Source organism: Adiantum capillus-veneris, chromosome 8 (genome assembly GCF_014529385.1).
Source record: "Adiantum capillus-veneris isolate H3 chromosome 8, ASM1452938v2, whole genome shotgun sequence".
In the NCBI taxonomy this organism is placed as follows: domain Eukaryota; kingdom Viridiplantae; phylum Streptophyta; class Polypodiopsida; order Polypodiales; family Pteridaceae; genus Adiantum; species Adiantum capillus-veneris.
The window spans coordinates 91978579-92000064 of NC_140938.1; the positions used below are offsets into that span (position 1 = coordinate 91978579).

The following is a 21486-nucleotide window of genomic DNA, read 5'->3' on the forward strand; positions in this document are numbered from 1 at the left end:
ACACACACAAAAGTGCGCTTCAAACTACTGATCATTATAACTTCATCACGTAAAATAGGATGACCTTGAGAAAATATTGTTTTATATACACACATCCACATGTGCACTCATCCGCACATAATTAAACACACCAAAAGTTAAATAATGTGAGCTACATAGGATTGCACAACAATAAAAGATTAGCAAGCAAAAGGAGTCTTGCCTTCATGTGAACAGTAGCAAAGGAAATTGGCAGCACAAAAGAATCAGATAAAAGTGATGACTGGTAGTGCTATACCACATCCCGGCATCGAGCAATGCAACATGAGGCGTGAATTGTGCTTCGATGATCACAAGAACAGTCTTATCAACTTCACTGATTTAGTGCATTGATCTATAAGGCAATCACAACATACATTACATGGACCAATTTAGATGGTGGGATCCACACTGAATTTATCACCAAACAATCCATCATAGGGCCACTGATACAGGTACACATAACGCTGCAAAGCGCTCAACAGTCCTAGGATTATCAAATAGGTGAAATGTTTTGACTATCCCTACCAAGCACACACTGACCAGAGGTAACTAGATAAAGCAAGCAATGCTTAAGACCCAAAACATACATTTAGGCGTTGCTATTATTGCGTTGCTGCTGAGCTCTTCTTCTCATCATAGAAGATATTTTGTGCTTGCCAGAACCTGAGCTGCGGGCTACCTTCGGTGGCTCAATAGGCGGACGTTCTGGGTCATACTTCCGAATAGACAAAAGCTCCCGGCCACCCCCGCCACGAAAAGTGATACGTACGGTTACCTCTTGGCCTACTTGAAAAATGGTTCTCAGGCGCTCGATGCCACCCGAAAACCCTAGATCATTAGCAGGTAGATAGCCTTCTCTGCCAGATGGCATGTCTACAAAGTAACCCACAGGCATCACATCACGAATTTTAACTTGAAAGGTGTCAGGGTCACCTGGTTGAAGCAGCTTCTGCGGATGTATGCCAAGTTCTGCAAAGCCCTCGCCTGGATAGTAGAAAGGGGTACCGTCAGGAGAGTGGTAGGAAACATAAACCCTGCCTCTGAAAGGGCTCCTTTGAAAACCTCGAAATACGCCATCTTCATATCTCAAGATCCTTCCAAAGTGAAGCTTGGTACTGCCTGCCTCCAGAGTCTCTGTTGTGAAGTGCGAAAACGACCAAAATCTGCAGCAAGGGTTTCCAGACGCTTGCAACAGACGCAAGTTGTTTCTGCTAGCAAGGACACTCCTGGAACCAAAGCAATGGCAGAGCGAACGAGATGCAGAAGTCGCTACGGAGGCTGCTGCTGGTGCCATGCGTTGCGCAAAGAAGGGCTAACTGTGGGGCAGTGTCTACTGTTCAACAATTTTGCTAGTTAATATTCAGATGGTATTTTTACTGGAAAATTTACCAAAATGCCCCTAAAATTTAGAGAAATTCCCATAAATGCCCCTCAAACTTCAAAAATTCCCTAAACGCCTCATATTTTGCCAAAAATTCCCTAAACACCCTCAAAATATTCCAAAAATCCCAAAATACCACCTGTTATTCTCGCAAAGATAATTAAAACTTTCGTAAATGACTTCATCATCTTGTCTGAGCATGTTCTTGGGCACTCTCTACTTAATCTTATATGCCTAACTACTGACTCATTATCTTGTGGGAGAGTATACCCTTGAGCCACTACTCTCCAACTTGGTTGGGACACTAAGTAGCATTGGTATTCTCTAATTAAGCACTTAGGAACTTGCATTCGGCATTCTTTTTGCATTTAAAAGTCTTTTTCTTTTGTCCACTTTCAAGCTCTACGTGCTCGTCCTACAAGTTCATAATCATAAAGCCACTTATGTGTGGAAAATCTCCGTTAAAATTGCCTCCTTTTTTTATAGCTTTTGCGGGTTTATCAAAGCCGTTTTGGGATTATTGAGTACACATCACGTGGAGGTGAGGTGGCATAAGGCAACTACCTATTATTAGGTGTATAGCTTTGAAAGCATTGAGGTTTTAAAAGGAAAAATGATAGTTGTACATCAAGAGGCCCCACATCTTCACATCTTGTTGTTGTTCAGTTTGTTGCTTTGCCACCTACGTGCACTTTTCTCTTGCTTGCCCCTACACCACTCTTCCTGCACCATAGGCTCTTGCCTTACACCCACTCACGCTCAATGCCCATCATCACATGTAGCCATCTCCACACCATGTCCACTCTTGTTAGGCCTCACTAAGCATCAATGTGACTATTGTGCTCCATGTCTTTGCCCCCTATAAAATCTACAACCAAGACCTGTGATTTTGTCATTAGCACGTGCAGTCCGCCCACTTTGCTTGCTGGCATGACCTTCCCCACTTGTTCATTGCATTGGCTCAATCAACCCCTGGCACCACCTCAACCCATCTACATGCAACCTATGAACCTCTCGCACGATTTCCACTTGGTTATCCCACCTACTTTGGACTTCACTGCCACTTAACATGGCCGCATTGGTGCCAACCATTTAGAGTCTCTAGCTTCCGACTTGTTGGGTGCCTCACGAGTTGAGCTTCACAAGGTGCCAACTTGCTTCAAACCCCTCTGTAATTGGCTCTACTTGGCAAGCAAACTGGAAAACTTTTGTCACATCCAGGGTGAACCAATCTGCGTCCTCCATAATTTGTGCTGCCCACATTGAAAATATCACAAGCAACTTCACATCCAAGTTTCGACCTGAGCCTACCTACCTATTTGCAAATTGCCCCGCCTATGCTAACCAACACTCTGCATTAATGAACATCTACAGCTACACTGCTTTTGCTCAATAGTAGCAGGACATGCTACCGTTTAGCCCTCTCGGCTCATCCGACTCTACTTGGATCACAAACACTACTCGAGCTGTCTATCCCACATACCTGCTCACAATGCTATTACCCATAGGGCCATGTTCTCGTGTGCCTACTATCAAAGTTGAAGCACGTCCACCTTGCCACAATATCAGACACATCATTGACCATCTCAAAATTTGTGTGATAATTTGGTTTATGTCAATTAGGTAGCCATTCCCACGACGTCACTACAAGCTTCGAGTATCACAGCTCATGCTCTACAACTCAAAAGCTCAACCATGCATGTCATATCGACAAACATTAATTATAGCATTATTGGTCGTGTTTATGCCAAACTTTATAGCGATAACACATATAGAGGTATGTATGTCCTATTTCTCACTTTTAGAAAGTCTGCATTCACCCATTTGCATTACAAGAGCAAAGTGAGTATACTCTTGTAATGAAAATTGATATTTTGTTATTTAGTACATCTGACAGGTGGAAAAAGCATGACCGAGCTATGGGCTATGCAAAAGGACATCACATATATGTATACTTTATTATTCAAGTGCCCTTTATGGGCTATGGCCATTTATGTCCGTCTGGCCAATGTGTATTCACTTTGAGCATTCAAGAAATCTATAAATAAATAAGTGCAAGAGGAAAATGCTTACTCTTGCACGGGGGGGGGGATTGCACCCAGTGCATGTGTCCATTCTTCTCTTTTCTCCTCTCATCTCTTCTCTGTCGCCATGCCGGTGTAGCACTCTGCTTTAGGAGGTGCATCTGCACGTGTTTTCCTACTCACTCTCGCTCTTTGTCTCTCTCCTCGTGTGTATAGCTTTGATTATGCATTGGTGCGGCTCGCCACGTATGCAGATTTGTCTATTTTATGTGTTGTTGCATGTTGTTTTCCATATTTTACAGGGCCCTCTCCGCTCCCGGCTTGTAGCAGTGGTTCAAAGCTATAAGCGACATGCCAAAGACTACTAACCTTGGATATGTCTATCAAAGCTAAGAGATTTTTTTTCTCTCTCTATCTTTTTGTTTGCAAACACTCTTAATCAGTAAAACTTATGTTTGTAGACGAACAATAATTGCATGAGATAGCCAAAGCCCTTGTGGTTAATTTAAGTCTCTTTTCTTCCCACTAGGTGGCAGAATTAGTGTAGCTATTTCATGAAGAGAATTTAGTTACTTTTATTATGACGCTCATGTTAAGATTGTAAACTATTCATATGGATTATAAGATGGGTCACTTATAAATAAGCAAGTCGTAGTTAAGTACATTTATCAGATGGAATAACATAATTACAAGGGAGTAAGATTTTGGTAATATACTAGTAGCTTGAATTTGAGTGGCGAGAGATGGGCTTAGAGAGAGACCAAACTGTTTCAAGAGAAATAGAGGGAGAAGGGGAGCTTTCCCACTCAACCAATTGCCTTGCAAATCACCCAATTCGGCACTACAATTGAAATTCTAGACATCTGATGTCCACTTGGGTGTGGTTAGGAGCTTTATCGACATCGTAATGTGTGCCGAAGTTGAATCCAAAGTCGATCCAAACCTTTGGATTTCTACCCCAAGCACTCACTACGTTAAAATGTGTGAAAGGGGGGACTTACCAAGCCATGGCGGCTCTGACACATGACGAAGAGAGGAAGTGTTTTTTTCTTTTTATGGTGCCCTTAGGGAGTGGATATGTGATGAGTACTACTCAAGTTGCTTGGGCAACTCCATCGAGCCCACAAGCCCACTCGTTTCCTGAAAACCATGACTGAGTGCTAGTGGCTCTTATCGGGCGATGATAAATTTTGAGCACTGCTGCCTGTGTGGCAGCAATCACTACCATTAAAAAATCAAAGGTTTTTGAAATCGAGGGCATTTGCTAGTGCCACGTAGGGCACTATTGCTTGAAATTTAACCGCAGGTTGTGTCCACAATCGCAAGTTTGATGAGTGCTGCATGGAGGCTAGTGAAGTGAGAGGTTGATGTTTTCTTGGTGCCTATGAAGCTAACTAGAGTGCTTCATTAACTGCATTTGCATCGAATTGAGATTCAGGAAAGTATTGAAAAATTGTACATGCCATTTCAACACTTCCGAAATGAAAAAAAACGCCAAGTATTATTATTTGATGTTATTTATTATGTCTAAGATATTAATGAACTAGGAGGAGAGACATCAAAATGAAGCACAGAGAGAGAGAGAGAGAGAGAGAGAGAGAGAGAGAGTTTTCATCGAAGAATTTTAGATTTGTTAGAGTTTTGTCAAGCTCAATGTTTGTAATCATACAACATGTCAATGTTATCAATTGTTTGTTGTTCCACTTTTATGTTTCAAAAGAAATAAAACATGCAAGTCTCCTTGCATGGGGGAGTTTGCACAGTCCTCCCCGAATTTTATAATACGAAGGAAATGCCATTCCATGATAGCATGCAATTGCGTTATTAGTGTCAAAAATCACAAAATGATAATGCTTACTCACCGTGTGATTGAATGTCTATCGTCGATGTACAAGGGTTGCATTTAGCCTTTTGTATGACCGCTTGCTTGAAACAAACATGATAGTGGAGGTGGAGTAGACATTGCAAATCCTGATGCTACGTTACCAAGCTTTGGTATGGAAGAGCCAAGAGGGATCTTTTACAATGGGAGAGGGCCAATTTGAGCATAGTAGGTGCATACTGGAGGCAGGGTGGCCAAGGCGAAGGCTGGAGTTGCATAACCAAAGATTTGTTACGGAAGAACCAAGAGGCTTTTTTGCAGTGATAAGGGATAAAGATGAGCATGGTAGGCATATATGATATCCTGCAACTAGATATGTTTTCCTTACAGATACCTGATAACTTCATTAACAAATCATTGAGCCCTTCCACTAGCAGTAGTCTAGTAACTATGACCCGATTGCTTTTGAGCACCATTCTTAATTCTCATGCATTCAAATTTTTGTGTCGCTTGTTGTGCACAGAGCCACATGCCTTCAAGATGTATGTGTAGGTGATTGCATCTGATGAAAATAGAGTAGAGCATCCTAAAATCAGTGCATTTTAAGAGTCCACAGTCGAGACTCTAGTGTTGCTATTGTTGCGCACATCCCGCAATCAGTGCATACATAACAACCAAGGTAGTGCCAAGCACAACATCTTTTTTCAACAGACTCAAACAATTACTATAATTGTGAATTTTTGTGCCCATATCAGCATCTTGCACCACATGCCTTCAAGATGTATGCGTAGGTGATTCCATTTGCTGAAAAAAAACTAGATCTTTCCCCTGTGGAAAATCCTGCCATCAATGCATTCCAAGAGTCCACACTCTGGTGAGGAAGCTGTAAACAGCCTAAAGCTTTCTGGCCTTGCTTTGATTGTGCATATCCCACGACCAGTGTGTTTCAATGATTTGCATCCGCTGAAAATAGAGCTTTCTGGCTCTGCTCTTGTTATGCACATCCCACATTCAATACATTCCAAGAGGCGACATCTCATACAGGAAGCTCCTCAAGCAGTTTTTGTGCTTTCTCAAGCGCACCACATTTAACGTACATATCAACCAAGGCAATGCCAAGCATGGCATCGTTCTGGCCCTACTCTTGTTGTGTGTAGAGCCACATGCCCTTCAAGATGCATGTGTAGGTGATTGCATCTGCTGAAAACAAACTAGAGCATCTTGAAATCTGTACATTCCAAGAGTCCACACCCCAGACTTTGGTGCTGCTATTGTTGTGCACATCCCACAAAATGAGTGCATTCCAAGAGGCGACATTCTGGACAGAAAGCTCCTCAAGCACTTTTTGTGCTTATTGAAGCGCACCACATTTGGCATACATATTGACCAAGACAGTGCCAAGCATGACATATCTCAAGTGCACCACATTTGGCATACATATCAACTAATACAGCGCCAAGCACGACATCCTTTTTCAACAGACTCTGACAAACAATATAAGTGAAAATTTTTGTGCCCATATCAGCATCTTGCACCACATGTCTTCAAGATGCATGCGTTGGTGACTGCATCTACTGAAAACAGACTAGATCTTTCTCGTGTGGGGAAAATCCTAGAATCAATGCATTCCAAGAGTCCACACTCCAGATAGAAAGTTGAAAACAGCCTAGAGCTTTCTGGACTGCTCTTGTTGTGTGTATCCCATGACCATTGCATTACAATGCTTTGCATCCATTGAAAATAGCCTAGAGCCTTCTGGTTGTGCTCTTGTCTGGGGTGTGGACTCTTGGCATACATATCGACCAAGGCAGTGCCAAGCACAACATCTTCCTGGACCTTCTCTTGTTGTGCGTAGAGCCACATGGGTGATCACATCTACTGCAAACATACCAGAGCATTATGAAATCGGTTCATTCTAAGAGTCCACCCTTCGGACTATGGTGTTGCTTTTGTTGCACACATCCCGCAATCATTGCATTTCAAGAGGAAACATTCTGGACTGGAAGCTCTTCAAGCACTTTTTGTGCTTTTTAAAGTGCACTACATTTGGCATACATATTGAACAAGACGGCGCCAAGCACAACATCTTTCTCAAGCGTGCCACAATTGGCATACATATCAACCAAGACAATGCCAAGCATGACATCTTTTTTCAATAGACTCTGACAATTAATATAATTATGAATTTTTGTGCCCATGTCAGCTTGAAGGCATCTTGCACCACATGCCTTTAAGATGCATGCATAGGTGATTGCATCTGCTAAAAGCAGACTAGATCTTCCTCCTGTGGGGCAAATCTTATGATCAGTGCATTCCAAGAGTCCACACTTCGGATAGGAAGTTGAAAACAGTCCAGATCTCTCTGGCTTGCTCTTGTTGTACGTATCACGTGACCAATGCATTCAAGGCTTTGAATTCGTTGAAAACAGCCTAGACCTTTTTGGCTATGCTCTTGTTATGCATATCCCGCATTCATTGCATTTCAAGAGGTGACATTTTGGAAGAGAAACTCCTCAAGCATTTATTGCGCTTTCTGAAGCACACCACATTTGGCATACATATCGACCAAGGCACTACCAAGCACGACACCTTTTTGGTCCTGCTCAAGTTGTGCGTAGAGCCACCTGTCTTTAATATGTATGCACATGTGATTCCATTTGCTGAAACTGGACTATAGTATCCTAAAATCAATGCATTCTAAGAGTCCACACTTCGGACTCTGGTGTTGCTATTGTTGCGCACATCTCGCAATCAGTGCATTCCAAGAGGCGACATTTCCACCAGTAAGCTCCTCAAGCACTTTTTGTGCTTTCTAAAGTGCACCACATTTGGCATACATATCAACCAAGACATTGCCAAGCATGACATCTGTTTGGTGGATACAGTGGAATGTCACCTAAAAACCCGGATACACGCCACACTTCGATGTATTCAATCCTTTTTATTTAAAAAGAAGCCTTCTAATTGTGCTAGTAATGATTCTTGAAGTGTAATCTAGCCTATTATTCTCTATTGCCCACTCAAAACCTACGAGCCTTGTAAAGTGGCCAATGGCCGTGGGAAAGGGTCCCAAGTTTTTGAGTCAAAACCCTTAGTTTGAAAGGGAACATTATTGTTATCTAAGAGGATTTTTGGATGTCGACTGTGAGCACCAAGTCTACAATTTGTAATCAATCTTTCTCTTTGATTGGTAATCAGAATTCGATTCCGTTTAGTGCATTGTGTTCCTTATCTCTTGCTCTTTAATCTAAGTGTAACCATTCTTGATTTTTTTGTGGTTCGTGACAACCTGTTTGTGAGCTAAATGCGTGGATTTGAGTGCTAAAATAGTTATGTTTTGATGTTTTGACCTTGGAAGAGTGTTTCTACACTATAGAGCTACCTTTCTGAATAGTTTTGTTGCAGTTTTTTGCACATTTTTTTGGGATGGATTGGGATTTTTGTACCTTCTCGGATGACCACAAGACTTGGTAGGATTGTGTCTTTAGGTGTTGTAATACTGCTCTTTACGTTTCATTGCTATCCGTGATTGGATGCTGAAAAGGTGTGATGACCTAGAGCGATAAGGTTGGACATATACTGATTTCCGGACTAGAGAGTGATAGATTTTCTAATTTTAGTTAATTGTGTAGTTCCGTAGGTTCACTTCTTGAGACTGACAATCTCAAAGAGTCTCCGTGTCCCATCTCGAGTCGCTTCCCTGAGTATTGACATATGTTAGTTCCAGACAGCTATGCTGTAGACGTCCATCGTCGGCGACCCGCTAACATTGGCGTGGCTATCGAGGAACACGATCCTTAGGTGGTGAGTGATCTAGTTGTACAAAAAAGCTTCTTTTCCAGATTTTTGACAACCATTCCATTTACACTTCGGCTATAAAGTAGCTAGACGAGGGTTTAGTGCTTGGTAGAGACTGGAGTCAAGGACTGACCATTTCTACTCTTTAGGAGCAAGGAGAGTTGTGAGTGAGATATAAAAGGTATTTCATTCTTTGTGTTTCTCTACGCTTGGTAAGGGTTGCTTATCCATCTATTACATTGTTATTTTTGCACTGTTTTATTTATTTATGTTCCTAGATTCATTTTAGTTCATAGGAGTAGGTTAAACAACAACTACAACCATCAAATGGAACTGAAAGCATCATGTAAAAATTGTCCAAAACCATATTTGGGTACAAAAGACCATAGCTGAAAAAGTGAAAATTTAACGGTCAGAGCATCAAACTTGAATCAAACCCAAAAGACCTTGAAAAAAGGGATAACCAAGCTTGCAGGAAACTATTTGAGCGGTTTTTCTCAATTTTGTTGAGAAACGTGGATCGCGATCTATGTACCTCTATAACCAATTGACTTAAAATTGTCACCATTTTGAGCTTGATTCCAGATACCAAAATCCGCAATTTGATAGAAATAGACTGCTAAAGTAAGTCTGCAAGAAACCTTGGGGAAGAGTATCACCATAAAAAAATCCCACAAAAACCATATAGCAGACATCAATGGACCAAGGGGAAGCTGTGTGCCAAGTTTCAGTGCTATCTGACACATAGGAACATGGATCGTGATCCATGTTCCTCTATCACATACTGATACCAAACTGCCACCATAGCTAGAGCCCATCACAAGGAGTCTAGTGGTTTTTTCAAAAGTGAATTTGGATATCAAAAACCAAATCAAAAGCCCAATATTGTCAAGCATTCAAAGCAAGTGCTAAAATTGACTTAATTTCCAATCTAGAGGTCCATTCTCAAAAATTTAGTACCAAAGGACCTACTAATCATGCTGATTTTGTTGGTACCAAGAAAAGTCAGTTTGGTCTCCCAACATGGATCACGATCCATGTTCCTCTGAGACATAATGAGATTAGAATTTCACCACAGATAGAGATAGACTCCAGGACCCTGGTGGTCTTTTCAAAATTGAAATTGGACTTAAATTGTGGATGTTAGGAGCAAAATTGTGAAGTTATTGAAAATGTCAGATAAAATTTTGTTGATTGTAAGCGTGGACTAACAAGAGCGGCTGAAAACTCATAACCATCAAGCATTTTTTGATAGGTTACAAGTACTAGAGAGTACGTCCCAATAAGTAAGACAAATCTGAGGATACAAGTTAGCCAATGAGGTAACAAGTTTTGGGTTCTGTAAGATCGGTTCTTCATGTATTTGCAATCAGGAAGATTGTACCAAAATAGGAATCCCGATGTAAGAGAGCAAGTGAGCAACCACTCAACTGAAGGTAGTGTGAATCAAAATCCACTGCATCCGGTAGAAGCCATTTTAGAGGAAAGTTTCCATGATACTTCATAAAAAAGATCATACACCATAATGGTTGAGGGATTCAAAAGGGTGAACTTTAAGGTCCTTCTCGACCCGCATCTGACGTGAAACTATTGTATCTAAAATTTCAATTCAAGAACGAGCTTAAAGTCAAAATTTATAAGGATGGAATGGACCGCTACTGTGTTAAGTTGGAAAACAAGCCAAGCGAGTTCAAGAACCTTGTAGTTGTGGACTATAACAGAGACAGATACTTTGATCGAGAAGGAATGATGTATCTAGTTGTAAACAACCCCTTTATTGTGGACAAGTGGGGATTGACTGGCACCAAGGGCAAATTAGATGAGGAGTTAGTGGATTAGCCGCCAAAGTTGGACAAACAAAACGTTGTGCGTAGGCGCACTAACAAGACGGAGAGGCTTAATACATACAACACTTACGTAGGGCTATATAAGTTCAACAATGGAGAACAAACACTCTATTATAGATGTGATGATCCCCGCATTGAAGAGTTGACCGACCACAAGAGACTATATTTTTCTACATACACAAAGGGGAGAAGTATCCAAGTGGTCATGATGGATAAGCATGACCATAAATACTCTCCCATAGGCCGTAAGGAGCTAGAGCGGTATACATACTTTGGTGGACCACTCCATCAATATTATGTAAACCGTGAGCAAGTTAGACCCACGAAGACTCAAACAAGACCAAAAACGAGATACGTGAGTCCAGTAAGAACGAGAGTGGAAGATTCATTTGGGCACCAACGATTCTTGAATGCAAGACCCATGGGATCAATGGGGTCTAGGGTTTCTTGAACACACATATGGAAAATGAAGCACATGATTTGAATTACGCAACTAGAATCCCTCCAACTGTTACACGAGATCGAACAAAATGACCGGATGAAAGAATGGCAGAGAGGACAACGATTGTAGTGCCAAGGGGAGAATACTAAACTAGAGAGACCATGTCAGGAGGATCAGTGATGGTCAAGATGGTTGCAGAGACTAGACACATGCGACCATCTCAAGTGGTTAAGTGTGTACCCAAAAAGTATAGTGGATCGGGGGATCCATATGCTCATGTTTCAATCTTCAAAGTGTTTAACAGGTAACAAATTTTCATACTCAATACGAAGGATTTGGATTAACCCTAGAAGGAACAGCCTTGACCTTGTTCCAACCATTAAACAAATGGGATTTTCCCAGCATAAAACAACTTCTATGAGAATTAGGAATTCCCAAAGAGAGGGATTAAGCATAATACGGTCTGCCAAATATATGCATTTAGACAAAAGGAGAAAGAGAAGGTGAAGGAAGCCTCACTTCAATTCAAGCAGTACATAGAAAGATATCCTGCTAGAGAGCTACCTTAGGATGAGAGGCTATCAGTCCTTTTCATAGAAGGATTGCAAAATGATACTCTCAAAAAATATTTGCACTTGAAGGCATGTGTTACATTTTAACAAGTCACTAAAGAGGCACTGTATTTGGTAGACAACTATAAACCATATGGGGAGGTGACCAAGACAGACCATGGGAAGAGTAGCACCTCTTCAACCACTAGTGAACCCACAATAAAACTGGGTGGGTAAAACCCAATTGTGGCGGACGTTGATCAAATGATCTAGGAAGTTATCACAAGGGTGAACCAAGGAAACACGACGAACCCAAACACACGACAATAGCCCACACAAAAATGTGACACCTGTGGAGGAGACCATCCGACTCAGTGGTGCAACATGCAGCCAAATCCGGGAGCAAACATACAACGTGTATTGTAGTGGTGTGCTATCAAACAAAAATAGACTAACCATGAAACCCACGAATGTTTCTACAATAAAAACTATGTTAGAGAGAGACCATATGGGCCACCTGGAGGGCAACTTTATCCCGGGAAAACATAGCCATAGTGAGAATTTCACAACCCATAGAGGCACCTATGGATCATAGTTTGATACATGTAGTTTCATACCGAGAAGATTTAGATAGCTCTTATGAGAGAGGTTTAGACAATAATGCCCTTCTGAAGAACAAATTCCATGGACAGGTTTTGAAGGGATGTCAGAATCATCATACATAACACAAACAACAAAAAACCATTACTTGGTTGATGAAAATATGCTCATGTATATGGCAAATCAAAACTACAGGCCTAGGGGATACCCTTCTAGAACCGGACAACCAATGGGGGCTCCACAAGCTTCCCCACCACTAGTAGGACCATGCTATGAATGTGGCAATGATGATTGGGTAAGAAGTTGTCCACACAAAGGAGAGCGTATCAAACTCTTTGGGTACTGTGAGGGATGTACAAATGACCATCTAATTCCACACTGTCCAAAAAACCCTAATAACTGTTTCTAATGAATGTTGTAACAAGAGCACAAGCCCAGGAAGCAGCAAGGAATATACCTATGGGAGAAAAAAACATCCCACCCAGCCAAACTGAGGTAGAGAATTAGTCGGTTAGGACCCCCCAGGAAATCCTGGAGGCAAAAAAAGAGACAAGATGAAAACCAAAAGGATAAAAGAAAAATCAACCTTAGGAACCAAATTGCAGCAAACAGAAGAGTAGTTGAGAGTGGAAAGGGACCATAAAGAAAAGATTGATGTAGCAAAACCATCAGGAATACCTTTTGGAGGTTCTGTCTTGGTGGACAAGGTCTTTGAGCCATTAGATGCAATTTTAAAGGCTTATGAAACTAGTCTAAAGCCCAAGAAAACCCATGAGCATAGATGGTTAACGTATCCTCATCCAGGGTATGAGAGAGAGAGGTTACACATGTGCAAGGAGCTCATCCAAGTGGCCGAAGCTCTTATGGAACCACCTGACCCGATTTCTTCAAGGACTGAGGTGTTGATCCACGAAAGAATACATGAGATGGAGAGTTGAGGTATCAAAAAGAGAGACCAAAAAGAACCGGTAGTTGAAACACCATTATATACAAGCATGGTAGCCAATACCACAAATGGGGTGTGCTCATAGGCAGTTATGCCAATTCTAGAAGTAGAAGAACCATGGCCACAGGATCTGTGGGAGGATATCAGTAACAAAAAAGATGAAAGTGCGACGCTTGAGTTAGCCCCTATCAATTGAGATCCATCTAGAACATGAGTTCTACTTGGACAATATCCAATCACTATATGGTGATGTAGGTGCAAAAATGTCGGAAGACAGCAAATCTCAGTCTTTGAAAACTTTACCTTTGCTCATTGGCAACCATGAAACAAGATCAGAAATTAGAAAAATACCATCTCAATGGAAATTTGGTCCTAAGATGATGGATACTAAAACTCTTCATGAGTTGATGTAATGTAATGGTCTATGAACTTTGACAATAGCGGAATTAAGAGAATTAGAGTGAGCATTTTTGTGAGATTACTTTGAGAACAAAGAGGGTGAACTTAATTGATGGTAACAACATAAACATAGTACTTAATTAACTTGGCATGAACAATACTTTTGCAAGAGAAAGAGTATTAGAGAACATGACAATAGTTGAGGACCGGATTTACTTGGAGCCGGTCCCCCCTCCAAAAGGCGTTTGTATTATAGATTCTCCCATCAAGAGAGACTTGATACAATACAATCTTTGTGTTCCTTGTGACCTTGGTGATGCTATGAAGATGGAAAGCTTCATGCATTACGAGCATAACATAAAAGAAAAAATCATTAACTATCCCAAGCCTCAGTCCCAACGCCTCAAACACCTTCAAAGGTGGAGAGAGCTAACGGGGAATGAGGGTAGGGAAGAGGAAGAAGAATCATTCATAGGAGAAAGAAATAGTTCCTCACTTATCATCACTCTTCTTTCTTAGCATAGAATAATAGCATAGTAATGAAGATGAAGAAGATGACAAGCTTAAGCATTGAAGGATGGCTCTTGGTTGGATCTGCACTCCATAGCCAAGAGTGTTGGTGTAGGCTCTCCACTTCTCAACAAGCTTGGAGAAGGAGATGGAGCTCTTGTACTTTGCACTCCACACAATGAGAGAATGTGTGTTTGTGTGTGGGAGAGTATACCTCTCTCTCTCTCTCTCTTGTATTATTTAATTATTTCATTTGGACACGTGTCCTCTTTTTCCTCTTTGAGAGAAAGAACTTAATTATTTATTTTATTCATCTAAATTCTCATTGGATCCCTTTAAAGCCTATCCAATAGGATTCAAGCACCTCATGAGGACCACATGTGGAGGATAATTTGAATACGTGTCTTTTATGATTCTTAAGTCATTTGGTTTGAATTGAATACTTCAAGCACTTAGTGGAAGATCATTTGAACATGTGTCTTTTATGCTTCTCAAGTCATTTGGTTTGAATTGAATACTTCAAGCACTTAGTCAATCAAGCATAAAAATCACCTCAAGCTTTGGGCAAGGTTCTCACAAACATTTTAAGCAGTTTAGTTAGCAAGCCAACAAGCACCTCATGCTTGGTTAGGGTTCCCACCTCAAGGTCAGCCCTAAGGTCAAATGACTTTTTAACACTAACTTTTGGAGGTCTTTAATGAAGCTAACCCTAAGGTATTTTAAGCTCCATTAGATGCACGTTGCTCTTTGATAGACTACCTCCTTTTGGACCCCTATTGAGATGTAACCATCTCTCCTCTTGGTCCCTTGATGAGGTAAATCTAGAAGCACTTATTGCACATTGCTCTCTTTGGTAGACCGTCTCCTTTTGGACCTCTATTGAGATGCAACCATTTCTTCTTTTGGTCCCCTGTTGAGATAGGCGTAGAAGCACATATCTATATCGTAACTCTTGTTTTTCTTTATCTTCCCATATTAAATTGTTAGTTTAATATGAGAAAATTTCTTAGCGAGTAGAGGATCCCTTTTTACCCTACGACATCATTCCAGAATGGATGACTAATCGATTTGGTGCTCGAGAGACTTAGCTGCCGTAAGCATGTCTGCTCCATATCATACTTCCAAAGTAGAGTGACAAGGTCTACTTTGTAAGGACATGGGTCCTATGGGCAAGGCCACCACTGGCATGGTCGGACAGTGTGTACACTACGGAGAGGCTATAAGATAGCACGGTTGGGTGGGACTAGCATACACATTACCACCGTCCTTTCACTGGTATCCGAGACATTTTTGGCAAAGGGGAAAAGCGGGTTGCATGTGCATGCGACACGCTGCTTCTCTCCACGATTCGCAGACATCGACATCTCTGCTATGCAGCAAAAAGAAGACAGACACAATTTTTTGTGCACAACACACGAAGGCAGACAGCGATAGCCGGCCGCAATTGCCCCACCTACGCCCTCCACAGTGGGCGACCAAGGCAAACTCGATCAACAATTGTACGACATAGAGGCTTCATTGACGCCGTTGGTTGCACATGTAGGAAGGCCCGCTTAACCCTTGCATGAAGGAGGGTTGACCCCACCCCATGAGGGTAAGAGTCCATCACTCTACCATCAAGCTATTGAGCCTTGTTGTGTATAACAAGGAAAGATAGCATACTTGTCTTGACAAGAAAGCTAGAAGAAAAGGGAAAGCTTCAAAGTTCAAGGAAGTAGTTTCACCCTTTCTTTTCACTTCTTGGAGAAGGGAAGTTTTCCGCCAAAAATTCTTTTTTCCTCAAGGAGGTAGCTTCAAAGTGGGCAAAAGCCTTCACAAAAATCACGAGTTTTTGTGAAGAATCCACGAAGGTGTCCTTACAATGAACGCCACATGAAGCACTACAATTTTTGCAAGGCGAGGTTCGCATGTGGCGCAAATCGCCGAGCATAAAAAACACAAAGACTTCAAGCTTTACAAAGTACAAGTTGACGTTTTTCTCTCTCTTTACATTAGTGTGTGTTTACCATGGCGAGTGAGGATATCCCACCTACACACACTTTTGATTTTGAGCATGTAGATCAAAATCAGGGCACCACGGGTGCTGCTGACGCTAACATGCATGACGATGATGATCTAAGAGATCATGGTCTTGTAAATATGGTTTCTCTCAAGACTTTGGAAAATCGCCAAAGCGTACTTGAACGCAACCTTTCTGCACTCAATGCAAATGTTACAAATCTTACTGAGCTACTTGTGAAGTTTATGAATTCACAGACGGCTCAAGGACCCACAAGTGGCACGATTCAAGGAAACCAAGCTCGCACAACTCAAGGAGTCCAAGAGACAAATGCTTCAGAAGATGCAGAAGGTAGTAATGCATTGCTTAAGAATATCACCATTCCTGAGTTTCATGGGGAAGAGCGTGATCGCAATAACAAGGATGCGGTCAATACGTTCTTACACAAATGCAGTGATATTCATAGATTGAGACACACCCGGAATATAAAAACGGCTGTGGAAACAAGTCTATCTCTTCAAGTCAAGGCCTATAAGTGATGTATGACATTTCCAATAGATGCTCATCCTCCGTCTTGGGTTGTGTTTCAAGCTTCTTTCTCCAAAGAGTTTTTGGACTCCAATGAAGAAGGTAAGAATTGGTTAGCATGGGATGCATGCCGCATGTCTGGCCTCTCTCTCACACAGTACCTTTCGAAGTATCGAGAAATCATATTAAAACTAGAAGGTCTAGATAAATTCCAAAAGATACAGGGTTTTAATAAGGGGTCTTGACAAAAACCATCGTCTTCATGTCAAGACCCAACATCCAAAAACTTTGGAAGAAGCCATCAGTCATGCCCAAAGATATGATGATGACCAAGAGAGGAAGGGAAAATGTTCCCTACTCTAAGAATAATTTTGCTAAGAGCAATGTGGCTAAGAGCCAAAGGAGAGGTAGATCTCCCACACGTTCCAAGAGGAATAAGAGACAATCTACCTCTCCACGCCCACAAGAGGCTAAGAAGCCTAAGCAATCACGAGATACTCCATGTGGGTCTTGGCAACACTGCTGATTTTGAGCGTGCAAAGAAACACAATTTGTGTTTCAGATGTCTTTCAGACCAATATAACAAGAAGGATTGTCTTCTTTTGCAAGGCAAAGAAAAGGCCATACACACGGTGCAACGCCTCACATTAGATTCATCTCCTAAATATTATGCTGTAGAGGTTCTTCATATGGAAGAAACGCACAAGTGTTGTGTGCCTGCTTCGATGTGGCAGCCCACTTTTGGCCCCCATGATTTGATTCGCATGCATGGCACTATTAACGGACAATGTGTTTGTATTTTAGTGGATGATGGTGCAACTCATAACTTCTTGAACTAGAAGCTAGTCAATAGATTGAAGCTTACACAGACTCCCTTCTCTCACAAGTATGTGGTCGAACAAATTCCTGGCAATGATAAAGAAGTATGGGACAGGGTAATTCAAGGGATTGAGCTTATTGTTCAAGATCATATGATGACCCTTGACTTTCAAGTTATGAACATGGACCGTGCTGATGTAGTTTTAGGACGGGAGTGGTTGCATGGTTTAGGAAACACATTGCACACTAGTTATGAACACAACTCCTTATCCTTTATGGACAATTGTAAACATGTGCTTTTGCTTGGTGAGAAAAAAATACCATCTACACCTCTTATATGTACAACCGAGCTTTCTATTTTGCAGAAAGCAAATTTAATAGATGAAGTCTTTTTGTGTTACCGCTTGTCTCCAAGTCTTGGGAATTCTCAAGAGCAAACTGTTGTGAATTCTAGTAATGGTATGCAAAGTGCAATGAATTCTAATGATAAGCAAAGTGTTAAAAAATCTAGCGAGAAAAGTGCTCTCAATTTTAATTCTATTGAGCAATGTCCAATTGTTGTAAAACAAACATTACAGGAATTACAAGATTCTCCATCTTAGCGTAGCTCTAGTTTTCTTTGTCCTTTTGCACAGCAAAAGCTGACTCACTTACTCATGGAGTATAGTGATGTATTCTCAAGTGATTTACCGCTGGGCTTACCCCTACATGTGATGTGCAGCATGGCATAAATGTCTTGCCAGGCACTAAATTGGTGAGTAAACCACATTATCGTATGAGTGCTCAAGAAGCCATGGAGGTTGAGAGTCAGTTGGCCAACTACCTCTCTCATGGTTTCATTAGACCTAGCACTTCACCTTGGGCATCACCAATTCTATTGGTAAAAAAGAAAGATGGTGCTATGCGCATGTGCGTAGATTATCATGGATTAAACGCCATAACCATCAAGAACAAGTATCCTCTACCTCGAGTCGATGGGTTGTTTGATTGACTCCATGGGGCAAGATACTATACAAAGATAGATCTTCGTTTAGGATACCACCAGGTGTGTATCCTTTTGCAAGATATCTCCAGAACTACCTTTAGAACACGGTTCGGGCATTTTGAATGTTTGGTTATGCCTTTTGGTTTAACCAATGCTCCAACTACATTTATTGATTCTCCTGGATAGTGTCTTACGTCCCTATCTTAGAAAATTTGGTGTGGTTTTCCTTAATGACATTCTCATTTACAGTAAGACTGAAGATGAACACATAGAACACTTATGATTAGTGTTCGAACAGCTACAAGCTCATGCTCTGTATGCTAAGCAAAGCAAGTACAATTTCTTTAAAACAGAGATACATAACCCCGGTCATGTGATCTCTTATTCTGGCATCAAGATGGACACTGACAAGGTCGCTGCCATTCTTCGATGGCCACATCCCAACACGGTTGAGGAGCTTCAAATATTCTTAGGCATGGATGGATTTTATCGACAGTATATCCGTGATTATGCCAAAATTGTTGTTCCTATGACGGATCAACTTAAAGCAAAAGATAAGACCTTTTCTTGGGAAGAAGCCCAAAAACGTAGTTTTGAACAACTCAAGGTAGCTATAGCCAATGCTCCTATCTAGCAATCGTTGACCCACTTAAGCCGTTTGTGGTAGAGACTAATGCTAGTGATAAAGCAATTGGTGCGGTACTTCTCCAGGAGGGAAGACGTATAGACTTTGAAAGTAAAAAGTTAGATAGAGCTCAACACAATTATTCTGTCTATGAGATAGAGCTCTATGCCATAATTCACGCTTTACGAAAGTGGTGACACTATTTATATGGTGCCGAGTTTGAAGTAGTTTTTTGACCATGAGAGTATCAAATGGTTTACTACTCAAATGGACTTGAAGGGCTGTAAAGGTAGATGGGCAGAAATTCTTCAAGATTTTTATTGTAAGCTATGATATTGCAAGGGGCAATATAATGTAGTAGCGGATGCACTAAGTTGGATGCCTCATGTTAATTCACTTGCTTTCACAAAAATAAAGAGTGGATTTTTGGAGTCATTACGTGGCAAGTGTGCACAAGATCAATCATATGCTAAAGTGTGGAGTGCAGTTTTAAAAAGGGATCCTTCACACTCACATGTCTCTATATAGCCAGATCAACATGTCTCTGCACGCGTAGATAAAAACTCCAACACACAGAGCTCCACCCCTACTCATGAAGAGCTTAAGCGATGGAAGAATTTTTCCATTGATGATGGCTACTTACTCCACAAGGGTAGAGTATATGTGCCAAAGGACTCAGACACTAGGCGGAAATTCTTATTTGAGTGTCAAGATAGTCCAAGTGCTAGTCATCCAGGTATTCCTAAGACGTATGCCTTAGTTCGACGGCAATTTTATTGGCCAGGATTACATCATGATGTTTAAGAGTACGCACTAAACTGCCAACAATGCCAAGATAATAAGGTAGACCACCTCAAGGTAGGTGGTCTTTTACATCCTTTAGAGATTCCACAAGGTAATATAAGTGGGAGAGTATCTCTATGGATTTTGTAGTAGGACTACCTACTACAAATCGTAGCCATGATGCCATATGGATAATTGTAGACCATCTCACAAAGATGGGTCAATTCATTCCCACTAAGACTACGATTAAGACACCGAAATTAGCACGGCCATTTGTAGAGCATATATATAAACTCTACGGTCTTCCAGCTAGTATCATTAGTGACAGAGATCAAAAGTTTGATAATCACTTCTGGAGAGGTGTGTTTCAAAAGTTGGAAACCAAACTTAATCTAAGTATGGCTGATCATTAAAAAAAAACAGATGGTCAAACCAAAAGAGTTAATCAAGTGCTGGAGGATATGCTACGAGCATACATTAGCAAGAAGCAAACCAATTGGGAAGACTACTTACCTATATTGGAATTTGCGTATAATAGTTCAAAGCATGTGACTACAGGGTTTAGTCCATTCATGCTTTTATATGGATTTCAACATCACCCGTAACGGTGGGGATGGCTAAGGAGAAGATACAACAAGCAAAGGATTTTCTCCGAGACCATTTTGACATGCTTCGAGTTGCTCAAAAGAATGTTAAGCAAGCTCAAGATCAATATAAGAAGTACGCAAATGAGCATCGTCGTCTTGCTACTTTTGAAGAAGGAGACAAGATTTTCCTCAAGGTTTCGGAGCATTCAGAAAGTCTGAAGACGAGAAAAGTTGCTAAACTTTCACCACGCTATTGTGGACCGTTTACCATTCTCAAACGTATAGTCAAGTGGCCTATAAGTTAGCTCTTCCAGAGCACTCACGAGTTCATCCTGTTTTTCATGTTAGCCGTTTACGAAAACAGCTAGGACAGAATGATAATGTTATTGACACAGGTGTGTTAGTTGACCTTATCGAACTGCCAAGCATCCCGCATGAGCCCCAAAAGATTTTGGATTCTCATGAGCTTCGCACCAGATATCATGTCAGACGACACGTGTTGGTAAAATGGCTAGATAGACCTGAAGAAGGTTCTACATGGGAGAATGTCTCCGCACTTACGAAACGTTTTCCTAGATTCATTTTCGAGGACGAAAACGATTCTCCAAGGGGGGGGGGGGGGGGGGGGGGGGGGGTAATGTAAGGACATGGGTCCTATGCGTAAGGCCACCACCGGCACGGCCGGACAATGTGTACGCTAGGGGGAGGCTATAAGATAGCACGGTTGGGTCGAGACTAGCACAAGCATTACCACCACCCTTTCATACTTGGTGTTTGGGAGACATCGTCACCACAAACATGATCCTAAGCATGCATACT

The 21486-nt window shown here is 41.4% G+C and overlaps 1 protein-coding gene across 1 annotated transcript; it reads right to left on the minus strand.

Annotated features, from left to right (window-relative positions):
• Nucleotides 1–343: 343 nt before the first annotated feature.
• LOC147452556 (uncharacterized) lies at nt 344–1350 on the minus strand. Its single transcript, XM_086518198.1, has one exon. The coding sequence runs from the start codon at nt 1313–1315 to the stop codon at nt 611–613; it is 705 nt and encodes a 234-aa protein (XP_086374324.1). The 5' UTR covers nt 1316–1350; the 3' UTR covers nt 344–610.
• Between the last annotated feature and the right edge of the window lie 20136 nt (nt 1351–21486).

Excerpts from the sequence above, each read along its gene's own strand:
- LOC147452556 (XM_086518198.1), bottom strand. The coding sequence starts at position 1,315 with ATGGCACCAGCAGCAGCCTCCGTAGCGACTTCTGCATCTCGTTCGCTC.